This window comes from Asterias rubens, chromosome 11 (assembly GCF_902459465.1).
Source record: "Asterias rubens chromosome 11, eAstRub1.3, whole genome shotgun sequence".
NCBI lineage: Eukaryota > Metazoa > Echinodermata > Asteroidea > Forcipulatida > Asteriidae > Asterias > Asterias rubens.
In genome coordinates, this window is record NC_047072.1 from 3697062 (window position 1) to 3710065 (window position 13004).

General features: G+C 39.3%; 1 protein-coding gene across 2 annotated transcripts in view; it reads left to right on the top strand.

Annotated features, from left to right (window-relative positions):
• Window positions 1-13004, top strand: part of LOC117296424 (histone deacetylase 8-like) — a 37615-nt gene that overhangs the window by 15503 nt on the left and 9108 nt on the right. For both annotated transcript variants that reach the window (XM_033779333.1, XM_033779334.1), the window contains exons 5-8: window positions 4587-4699; window positions 5702-5779; window positions 7965-8073; window positions 9327-9594. In XM_033779333.1, the coding sequence (XP_033635224.1) occupies window positions 4587-4699; window positions 5702-5779; window positions 7965-8073; window positions 9327-9594 (568 nt within the window). The remainder of the gene's footprint in view (window positions 1-4586; window positions 4700-5701; window positions 5780-7964; window positions 8074-9326; window positions 9595-13004) is intronic.

A 13004-nucleotide genomic window follows, 5' to 3' on the forward strand; every position in this document is an offset into this window, starting at 1 on the left:
GAAACAGCTCTTGTTTTTGTTAAAGTTGTTGTTATTATTTTTTTTTTTTTTATTTGTCTGTTTCAGTACTCGCAATTTTTTGCATAGTTCCCAAAAAGCAATTGCAATGAAACTTTCAGGGATTAAAGGTTATGGTGCAATGATGATCCTAAAGCAAGGATGTCATGATGACGTCATCACCGGTCACGTGACGTCATCTTAAAGGTGTTTTATGTAAAAGTTTGAAAATTTATAACAAATCAGCCACAAGAGACCGTAGGTTTCTGTTTGCGGGATTGGGGAGGGATAAATTAGGTCTTCATTTTGTTTCGTGTGCGTGACCTCACATGACCTCTACTTCCGGTCGAAACCGGAAGTGGCCCTCTAATTCAAAATCGGCAAAAGATATGAAGTTGCTTTTAACGATGTTAGTGCCTGGCAAGAGTGGGCAGTTCAAAAAAAATACCAATGACGTCTCAAAATGCAACAGTGCCCTCTAGCGGCAGGTTGAAAACTCGTCAAAATGGACTTTTTGAAGATGTGTGTGGTGAAGTTTTTTGTAATCACTTCAGATTTTACACACACGTTAACTGTCAGGCAGCCATCATATGTGTGAAGTTTCAGATCAATGACGTCATCGGGGGTCGCGTGACGCGGCCTTAAAGGTGCACTTTTTGAACTAATATAACTCCCTATTAAGTAATTATGCGATCATGTTGAAACTTGGTAGGTTGTTGGATATTGACAAGTTCTTGTGAAATGTGAAATGACGTCATGATGACGTCATCACATGAATTTTTATGATTTTTTTCATTTTTGCACCTTTAAGTCATAAAATGCTATCTGAACATGGTATAATCCAAATTATTTATTTAAATAGGCTGGATTGGTCATAACTACTTTGATGCAAAGAGAATTTCAAATTATGTGGGGAAAAGAAATTGAAAATAGCTCTGCATTTTGTGCACAAATGCAATTATGTCTAGTTTTTCTTTTTTTAAGTGCAAGCACTTTTTTTATTTCATACATAATATGCACTCAAAACAAAACACGAACATACAAACCAAAAAAAGAGGACAAAACATAAAAAAAACTTATCAAGAAACAATGAATAATTAATTATGCATAGTGTTTGAGCTTGTCGCAATCTTTCTAACTAATTCATAGTTAAATTTTACTAAATTAACAACAGAATGAAAGTTAGGCCTTTGTTGATTAAACCTGCTTCTGAGTATCATCTTCTTTGTTAACAAAATGCAAAGGTTGGTGGAGTTTTCATGGTTTAAAGATCGTGTGAAAAAACTTTGAAAATGGACGTTGAAGGCATCAGCAATGCGAGAAGTATCCCAACATTCATGTCCGTCTACATTAAAGGACCTTACTTCAGGCTCAACTCAGCGTGCCCTGATGAATGACCAGAAGTGTTTCTTCCCATCTTTAGACTGGAGTAACTTATTTATGTGATTTGCATGAGCAAGTTTAATTGAGTTGCTGAGTTTATTGCGGAAAGATTTATATCTCGTCCAGAGGTTGTCACATCCGGTCTTTTTTGCACGACGAAAAAGTCTGTTTTTTAGTGTGATGAGTTTTCGAATCTCTGGTGTGATCCACGACTTGGTTTGTTTCTTTTGTCTACGAGATGGAACACTGTCTTTGATGCATGCTGTAAACACATCAAGAAAAGATGACCAAGATGCATCAATATCCTGGCTAATAAAGGCGTTCCAGGGAACAGCGGATAATGAATGTTTTAAATGATCGACGTTGGCTTTTTTGTACATGAAGCATGTGCGCAGCAGCTTTTTAAGTCGTCCAGGTCGACCAGCAATTTTAAAAGAGACGGCAGCATGATCAGAGTTTCCTAGGCCATTCACCACATCAACATCTAGAACGCGATCAGGTCTTGATGTAAAAAGCAAGTCTAGCGTTGAACTATGGCGAGTTTGTTCCTTCACCAGTTGATGTAGACCATTTGAATCACTGATATGTTGTAAATCAGCAAACAGCTTAGAATTGTTCTTTTCAAAATTCCAATCTATATTAAAGTCACCGATGATTATATGGCCAGAGAAGCTATCCAAGGGCAAACTCCAGAGTAATTCATCAAATTTCTCAGTGAAGTTGGTATCAGTTGGTGGTCGATAAACCGTACCTACAAGCCAGCTTTCTGCACTAATGTTACATGTCATCCATACACTTTCAAGTTGAGTACTCACAGCAACTTCATTGTTTAAGGGAAACGGTTGAGGATCAAGTTCAGGTTTCATGGCAAGGAGCACACCCCCTCCCCTGGAGCCGCGATCTTTGCGAGCAATGACAAAGTCCTGAAGGATTGCAGAGTTCGGAACATCAGGTGTCAGCCATGTTTCAGTTATTCCAATAACATCGATGTTCTGAGAGGTGACTACTCCTTGAAGTTCTATCAGTTTATTTTTAACACTTCGAGCGTTGTACAGTATACCCGTTATACCACTTGGATTTGATGATGTACCGATGGTTATATCGTTTCCGAGTGTTTCAGATATAACCGACGACTCTAATGATAAGTCCAATGTTGGTAGAGCACACATATAACAAGTCCATGAAGCTACTCCATCAAAGTTTAAAAGTCTATGGTAACATTCAATCGTAATGGGAATGCATTTGATGTGAAAGTGTTCAGTGCATTCCTCACATTGAAAGGATTTCTGATTTGTGCGTACTGTTTTCTCACAGACGCACTGTGAGTAAACCCCTACGTTATCAAGTTGCATTAAATCATAATAAGAATTAAACACATCTTTGTAAAACATAGGACATTTCCTCTTTATTAAGACCAGTATTTAGAACAAAAGCCAGAAATTTTCCAATGAAGTTCCAAAAACACAAATACCATTCACTTGACAGGCCGTCATTACCGGGACTTTTATTCTTAGGCATTTTGTTAAGGGCATTAAAATATTCTCCAAGAGAGATTTCACCTTCGCATGTACCTCTGTCTTCATCATTAAGGATAGGCATATTTTTACATTTGAAAAACCTATTTTCTTGTAGACCGCAGGAGTCCATTTTGGACTTGTAAATATTTTGGTAAAAATCTCTCTGAAGATTAGAAATATCCAATTGATTTGTAATCACTTCACCTTGGTCAGTTGAAAGTTTTAAGATTCGCCAATCACAAATATTTCATTGCAAAAGAAATTGTTCATAGAGCCGAACCTCAAATCACGAACCCATAAAAATGGTTGTTGATGAAAAAAGCATTATCAATGGCAGAAATTAGGGGATAAGCCGATGAGATCGTCAAAAAATGCAAATGTTATTTACTTTTTTTCCGACCCTGTGTCTTCATCCCCTCCTTGTATTTCTGAGTGACCTTTGACCCTGCATCTTCAACAACCCCCTCCCCACACAACCATGTCAGTCGCTTTTCCACCACTATAATTATTTTGGGCAGAACCCTGCACATTGTCAAGAGTGACAATATTCAGACTGCCAATGGTGCTCCAAACAAAGCCACTTTGTACTTCAATACTTGCTGTCATTCTGTGTTGACCCCAAACTGGTTCTTAACGTCATGTTCCTGTGTATCAGCAAGATATGTTGGGGTCTCTCTCTCTGTTAGTGAGAATGAAGCACTTGAATTCTAGTACTAACAGAAAATATCTCACCTCTGATAACCTACAAATGCATATACGCATGCTCACAACATTCACTTAGGTTATAGCCGACACTGCATGTCACAATCACAAGAACTCCTCTCTTTTTCCAGTGTGCTGATTGAGCGCAAAATTTCTTTCTACTAATTCATTTTCGTCTAGTTTTTATCAGCTGAAGAGAACATATTACAGAAAACATCCATACATAGAATAAATCTTGCTGTGGTTGTCCACCCTGTTCCTTCCAACTTCTTTTATCATTGTCCACTCAAACTGTTGGATGGGTGTAAAGTTACAACAGGCCTCAATAATGGACCTCAGTTTTTTGGGGCACAGAGCAGAGCGAATTGCAGGACAAGTTGTCCCAACAGAAATTATGATCGTTGCAAACTTCACTGGTTTCTTCCCAATGCTGTTGTATTACAATCGTTCCCGATGCCAGTGTATCACAACTGCCCAAACTCAGGCTAAAAATTTAAGTACTAGTATACACATATTGACTGGCAATTATGAGGTAACTAGTGTACGTCTATTCCCCCGAGGGACTTTGAGTGTCCAGAAGAGCGACCTATAGGCCCCTCTTCTGGTCACTCAGGCCCAAGGGGAATGGACGTGCACTAGTTAACGAATTATGCCAGTCAATGTGTGTTTTATAACACACCTCGGTCTTAAATGTGAAATAAGAAAAGAAAGTTTTTTAGTTGCAGTTCACGATTCACATCAAGAGAGGGCGCTGTAACCAGTCAAAAATGAAAAACACTAATGCCCAGGTTGGCACTATTTCCGCAAAACATGCGCGCGTGATCACTAGACTATAATATTTCACCCGTCATGACCGTGTTTCAGCCAACCAGAACACAGAACAAGCAATAGGTGTGTAACAAAACTACATGTAGACTGGATATATCCAATTACTTTCACTTACATGTAATTGGAATAGTGACGGATTGTATGTTTGATTTGTTGCAGGGATGAAGCTTGCGGTTTCTGCTATGTCAATGATGTAGTTCTTGGTATTCTTAAACTCAGGGAGAAGTTTGATCGAGTACTGTATCTTGACCTTGATCTTCATCATGGAGATGGTAAATATAAAGCCTGCCCTCGTTGGTTCATTTCAATCCTGCTACATACATTGTACAAGATTTGCTATCAGGAGCCATATTCACAGTACTTTGCCAAAATTCTATTGAATCATGCGTAATTATTATTGATGTCTTTTTGCGTCCACATAAAAACTTGCATAAAAATACAATAATGCCACTACAGAGAAGCCAGTCCAGAAAACAAGTTTAACAGAGAAGAGGGCAAAGTAGCAAAAAGTGTTTTGAGAATACCGCTCTAAAGTAAAAAGTCTCATCTAAAGTTGGGTATTTGAGTTGTGTATTTGATCTTGGTTTTAGAGTTGGGATATATTTCAGTTGGGTAATGGAGTTTGGTTTAAGAGTTTGATACTTGAGTTGAGTATTTAAGTCGGTATTTCAGTTGGGTATTTCAGTTGGGTATTTCAGTTGGGTATTTGAGTTGAGTATTTGAGTTTTGTTTGAGAGTTTGATACTTGAGTTGAGTATTTGAGGTGAGTATTTTAGATGGGTATTAGAGTTGCTGAAATGTCAAACAAAGAGCTTGGTTTGGGTTTACTTGCATAAAACAAAAACAAAATTTAAACATTAAAAAATTATATGTAATATTCCGCATGGCATAGTGGTTTAGAGCACGGAATTCAAGTTGTGATGGCTGAGTCAGCAGGGTGTGGGTTGGAATCCCGGTCATGACACTTGTATCCTTGGGCAAGACATTTTATTTATCCATAACTGCTTCTCATCACCCAGGGGTAAATGGGTAGCCTACCTGTGAGAGCAGAGATGGTTTATGTGATTGAATTAGCTTTGTGCGCTACATACATTTATTTGGCAGTACAGGCTGTATTCTGAGCTGAGATGGTTTAAGGAATGAAATAAAATGGCCCAGTGACCATGGGAATAATTGTTGAAGCACCATGAGTGTCACTGAGTGAGGGACCAAAGCGCTACATGTACAGTATATTAGAAGCCACCATTAATATTACCATTATCATTCTTTTGAAGGTGTGGAGGATGCATTTTGCTATACCCCTAAGGTTCTGACATGCTCTTTTCACAAGTACTGTCCAGGATTCTTTCCAGGTAAGTTTGTTAAACATTTGATATTTAGACCATGGTCTGCAATGCTAATTCGGTGCATAGAACCCTAAATATTGAGTGCATGTGGACTTGGCAGCATATCAAAGTGACACTACCATTATGAGAAGTCCACCATCTCGTATAATCAGATAAGGCCCTTTTCGAAACGACGGCTTCGTCTTTGGATTCGGCTTCAGGCTAGCTTGGCTCCGCGAATCTTTTGACAATTGCACGTTTTGTGCGTATAGGCGCTCAGGGCTTCAGACGAGATGACGGATCCTGAAGCCTAATCCAAAGCTAAAGCCGTGTTTTTGAAAACGGCCTTTGCTTGTGATCAAGGTAGGCCTCGATAATACGCAAATGCCAGTCTGTCTTAGATATGATTGTAAGACTCGCTGACATGCCTCAGTCCTTGCTGACTTAGGGGGATACATCAGAGATTATCTTCCAGTACGTGCTATCCTCCAATCAGATGCTTGAACCGGAGTGTGATATAAAAAGCTTTATATAACACCCAAGCAGATCCTTGCCATTTGATTGGAGGATTGTCCGTCACGTGATAGCAAATAAAAGTACCATTGCACGCTGAGTCACTCACCGTGCTTTTTCGTTCTATCCAAAAAGTACCATTGCACGCTGGCAATGGTACTTTTCGGATGGAACGAAAAAGCTGAGTAAAAACATCACTGCGTGTGCGTGTCTTTGGTAACGCAGCAGGTGTTACCGCAAGAAGGCATAGTAAAATTACTAGCATTCGGCTTCTACAGTTGAAATTGTTTGTTTTGAAAGTTGTATCTTTCAATCAAAATGACAAAGATCTACTTGGATGTTATATAAAACAAATAATGAATGTTTTTCATTCGTTGAAAGCTGAAGTGTTCCATTCAACTCGGCTCCGCCTCGTTGAATAGAACATTCCATCTTTCAACTCATGAACATATTCGCACCATTGCACTCTTAAACATTCATTATGTGTATAATAACCTACTCCCAGTTTTTATATTGCGTCACGCTCCGCAAACGGTCAGTGCAAAAGTCACATTTGAAATTTTGCATGTGCAAAACCAAAAACATAACCTAACCTCATTGACTTAATTAATGCACTGGAAGACAAATTTGTTATTACACTCAGGCTCATGGAATGCTGAAAAATACAGCACGTCTGGGCCCATATCCAATGCTTTTGGCCTCGTTGGATAAGGGACGCAGAAGCGCTACATTTTTCCTTATTCCACTCGTGCTTGTGTGATAACTTATAATGATTTTGCCCATCAACTTTGCATACATGTAGCATATTGTTTTGACCATGCGTTTTGCATACTGAATGCTAAAATTGAGTAGCCCATGATGGTTTTTGATTAGCAACTGATACAATCATTCACTGTACATTTTTCAATTATATGCAACTTCTGTGAAGTGTGTAGATACAGTGATGATTAAAGGATCAGTGCTCACAGGTCAAACGGTCAAACTGGTAACTGGAAATGAGTTTTCCAAGCGAGATTGGGTGTTTGCAGGAGTGGGGCGAAGTATTATCTATAGGTTTCCCCGTTCTATTTGTAATGAGGGGGGGGGGGGGGCTTACAAAGACCTTCGCAGAAATATTTATGAATGTCATTTGCGACATGGAAACAGTAGAAGGTGACTTGTGCAAACCACATGCTTTTACAAGCTTTTATGGCTGAAATCCTTGAAAGGAAGTCGACCGATTATAAAATTAATGCAGTTCAATGAAAGAATAAAACTCTATTGTGCAGAATAAGTAGGTACAAGTAATATTGTTCTGCTTAGCTTTTGCAGTTCAGCCAATTTTGCGGCTCTGCTAACCATAGGCAACGAATCAGCGATTACTAGTAGATAATTCAGCGCTTATGTCTAGCATACATGTATTTCACAGGTTAGCTTGGACAATTTTGTGCAAATTATGCGAACTCCTCACTGCTAGGCATTCTTCACTTAAGCAGCTTGCCCAGAGATTCGGCACCTGCCCTGTAGGCAGGAACAGTGATTGTCGGCGCAGAATGCGGCTCTGAGCAGAGCAATGAAATTGGGCCCAGGTAGGTTCAAGTCAATACAAATGATTCTCTTCATTGTGTTGAAAGTTTGTCAGTACCACTGTCATTGCCTAGCATGACGTATACATTGTATGTATGATTGATTGATTAGTGTTTGTGCTTGTTTTATTCAGGTACTGGCTTTATTGATGATATTGGAATTGGTAAAGGCAAGTTCTATTCCATTAATGTTCCTTTGAAAGATGGTATTCAGGATAACCAGTACTTCAGTCTATTCTGCAGGTCAGTATTTATGTTTTGGTAAGGGCAGTTAAAAGGCAGTTGTGTGGTGGTCGTGCGACTGAAAACTTGACTTGCAATTATAAGGAGCACTATAAATAGCTGCATGAGTAACTATATCTAGTTACTAAGAACGCTGGCAATCATTATCATAGCAAGATGGACTAAGCCAGCGTGTACCCAAAATCTCACAGCAGAATCAAGTTTATGAGGTAAAATTCATTGAGCAAAATTCTTTTTATTTGAGATACGTGTGAAAGTGTGTCGGCAGCCAGAAACAGTTTGTGACATAGGCTGAGAAATAATCTCTCAGAATGTGTATGGCTTCTGTGGTAGTTTCCTGTTAGGCACTTTATCTAAACTTTTTCCGGATAACTTGTGGAAAAGTTTTCCCGGAGCTGATTTGTTATCCCTCAACAAAATATTGTGCATTCTGTATAAACTCCAGGAAAAGTTTTCAGGAAAGTTCTACGGGCAATTTGTTTAATGTTGGTTAAACCACACGCACACATTAGATTGCTATCTACTGGGAGCCAGCAGTTGTTCCCAAACGGTTTCGGGAATACATGTACCTTTCCACAAGTTATCCAGGAAAAGTTTTGATGAGGTGCCTTGTGGCACTTGCTGTTTGTAATTTTAATGCAAATTTAATGGGAAATGTTCCTTTGTCTTGACACCTTACCTAACACAACCAAGCACTGTGTTTAGGATTGGTTTGAACAACTACATTACCCCTGTATGTAATTGTAGCACAACCCAAATTACAAGCTAAAACATATTTCTGGTCTAATTTGGCACAATATCAAAGTTTTTTTCAAAATGAATCCAACAAACAGGTCATACAATATCTGCCTTATTGAAAAAACTTGTTTTCAAGAGGTCATTTAGTTTAACTCTTGAAATACAAGAACAAGAATCTTGAAATTTACAGGTTGCCAAAGTTTGTAAATTGAAAGCACCCATGGAGCCACGATTGCTTGAATTCTGATTCCTTGCATTCCTCCATCTTCAAACTGTTTAACCGTCACATATAAAAGCTGGAATGAAACTGCTCCCCCGTACGTAACTTTCTGATCTTATTACTCCTTATCAGCCTAAAGTGTTACTGGGATCTTTTACGTGCATTAGACAACACACGGGACAAATTTTTGGCGTCCCATCCAAAGGACGAAAAAGTTACAGTATATTGCCAATGCTCATGGTACATTTTAATACACTTTCTAATCAATCTTAAAATGTCTTTTTTGATACTTTAGGATTGTGGACCATGTAAAAAGGTGTTATTGCCCAAGTGCTGTTGTTGTTCAATGTGGCGCTGACACACTGGCTGATGATCCAATGCAGTCTTTCAATCTAACATCATCAGGCTTAGGTAAATGCATCCACCATGTTACATCATGGAAACTACCAACTCTACTACTTGGTGGTGGTGGGTACCGACTTGCTAATACAGCAAGGTGTTGGGCTAGTCTAACAGCCACAGTCCTTGGTTGTCGATTACCGTCTGAAATTCCAGAACATGAGGTAAGTGAACTAATTTGTTTGCCGCAGCAGTATCAAAAGCCAATGCACATGTACGTGGAACTCAATTTCTGCTGTACTAGTGGCTTTCTTTGTTATACCCCCATCATACCTAACTTGTTTTCACTACATGTATGTTCAGAAAAATGTTGCAGAACGGGCTTAAACTGTTGTCACACAGAGTGGATGTAGTAGCAACTTTTTACGGTATGTTTACAAACTTTATGGCCGGGATCGGACGGGTTTGATCGGAATGGTGCTCAAGAACGTTGAGCCTGCTCAATATTTTTAGGCGAGCATCACGTCATGCAATAGATCGATTGCGCTACCAATGTTTATCACATGACCTGAGATGGGTATAGAAAAACAATGCTACACAGTAAAGACCTGAGAACACTCATACCGATGGACCATAATCGGCTGTATTTTCAATAAATAACACTTTTAAAGGCAGTGGACACTATTGGTAATTACTCGAAATAATTATTAGCATAAAACCTTACTTGGTAACGAGTAATGGAGAGCTGCTGAACGTATAAAATATTGTGAGAAACGGCTCCCTCCGAAGTAACGTAGTTTTCAATGAATTTGATTTCGAGACCTCAGATTTAGAATTTGAGGTCTCGAAATCAAGCATCTGAAAGCACACAACTTCATGTGACAAGGGTGTTTTTTCTTTCATTATTATCTCGCAACTTCAACCACCAGTAAACCGATTGCGCTGTTTACGTGTGATCACGTGACCTACACGTATAGTGGTTATAGAAAAAGATAGCTACACAGTAAAGACATGGGAAGACTCGTACCGATGGACCATAATTGGCTATATTTTCAATAAATAACACTTTTAACTAAAAATGGGGCCCTTTTTATAAAGTTTAATATTGTGACGTTGATTTAAATCACATTTGCTGTTTGATGTTCCCAGTACTCTACTACTACAGAGAGTTCTTTTAAAATGAGGTTGAGCGAGCTCACGTGCCGTGGATTTTGCGTTGTGCACGGCATGAAGTTGGGCTGTGATGGGGGAGATCACGAAGTTGTCCAACTCATAGCTGACAGCTACCCCTTCTAATCAAAAACTTTGAGGGTGAAAATAAAGGGATTTGCAGCTTCTTAATGACATTTTTATTAAAAATATTGACAGCAAAATCATTACAATGACATGAATGAGGCCAATGTAAAACCGCACTTTCCGTGCACAAACACATGACATTGCATGAACATTCTCGTGGAATTTCCTATTAAGTGGAACTGTGTTTACCCATTACTGGCATTGTCCAGCAACCGGTAAGGTCTCATGTTACAAACTCTAAAATATTCTTCAGTGATTTCGAGAATTTGGTCTTTTTTGAGACAAAAATTGCAACAGTAATCATGTCTTTTTAACGCACGTTTATATGCAGTAAGCAGTGTTTGTTTAATAATAATAATAATAATAATAATAATAAGACTTGTAATGCGCACATATCCACACTGCTGGGTGTTCAAGGCGCAGTAAAACCAAAAAAAAAAAAAAAAAAAAACACAACACAAAGAAAAACAGACACAACAAAATTAGTCATTGAAAACCTGTGACATAAGATAAGTTTTGAGAAGAGACTTGAATTTTGCGGTACAAACACAATATCAAAGATTAAGTGGTAGATAGTTCCAGATGCATGGCGCGGCTGAAGAAAAAGACCTGTCACCCCATGAGTGTCGAGACTTGGGTTCAATGAGGAGAAGTATGAAACTTGATCGAAGATTCCTTGATGGAGTGTAAACTTGAAGCAGTTCAGAAATATAGTGGGGAGCCTTACCATTTAGAGCTTTGTGGACAATGAGCATCAGCTTGAAGATGATTCGTTGAGAGATAGGGAGCCAGTGTAGTTGTTTCAGAATGGGGGTGATGGAACAGGATTTTCTAGACAGTGTCACAATGCAGGCAGCAGTATTTTGGAGCCGTTGAATTTGGGAAATCTGGTTGTTAGGAAGATTGTAGAGAAGAGCATTGCCGTTGTCAAGACGAGAAGTAACAAATGCATGAATGACCTTTTCAGTGGCACTTTTGTCCAAGTACTTGCGAATCTTACCTATATTCCTGATGTGATATGATGATAAACGAACAATATTGTTGATGTGTGGCTGAAGTGTCATCGATGAATCAAAAATAACCCCCAAGTTCCGAGCTTTCAGCGAAGGAGCTATCCGAGCATCACCGATGGAGATGTATGGCACTGAAACCTTAGTTAACTGTTGACGTGTACCAAATAAAAGGAACTCTGTCTTACACATGTATCATCATTTAACTTCAGGAAGTTTTGTTGTGTCCAACGTCAAATCTCTTGGATGCATTTCTGAAGTCTTGCAATAGATGCATTGGCGTTTTCTTGAGAAGATTTAAACGTGATGTATAGCTGAGTGTCGTCTGCGTACACATGGTAATTCAGATTAAATTTGAGGATGATGTCACGAATCGGTAAAGTGTACAGCGTAAACCACTGCGGGCCGAGTACCGACCCCTGTGGCACAGAGTAAACTGCGCCAATAAAGTATCTAAACACTTACAAATGGTCAGATTTATCAGAACCTGAAATAGTATACAAAAATTTAATTGTTCGTTTCTATTCACCGTTAATTTCTGCACGTTTTGACACATCTTGTGTTGCGCTACGATGTTGTTTGGTGGATTTAAGGACACTTGAGTGGCTTAAGGTCGAATTTCAAAAGTTGCAAAAGCCCCTATTCACCCCAATTCCAAAAGGGAACTCACATAAGCATCACACTCAGACAAAATCAAGACAAAAGACACAAACTCGTTTCGTTTACATGACCATGAAATTAATTGCCGTATCTTTAACTCTAAAACTGCTGTTATCCTGTCCTCCATTCTTGGTGTGTCCTCCATCATTGTCCTGAACGGCAAAGGGTCGTCTTCTCATACTCTCAATGAGACCTCTGATCTGTCCCTGGTCAATCCCCTGCCATTTCCTGATCAGGATGCGTCGCAAACCCCTCGAGAGTGGTGTCAGGCTTTATGGACTTGTTCACTTTCTTCTTCTGCTGCAGAGTCACCCTCGGACGGCCACTCCTTGGCAGGTCGTCCACATTTCCCTGAGCTTGGTAGCGATTCCACCATTTACTGACCGTCGCATCGACGTACCGGCTTCTATCAAACCAACGTTCCGTCCTCTTTCCTGTTTGGTCGTTTGAGCCATCTTTCCTGTTATCTTGAAACACCTTTCCCTGTCTTACCATTGTTGTATGCCTCCCATCTTTGACCCCTTGGCTTGGTTACTGACAGTTATTGGTGAGTATGTTCATCGCAACCGATTTATCCAAAACGCGACCAAAAAAACATCATTTATAAAAGGCGAGCAAAAGAAACGCCGATCTTACTCGTCACAATACAACAATTTAGCTTGAATAGG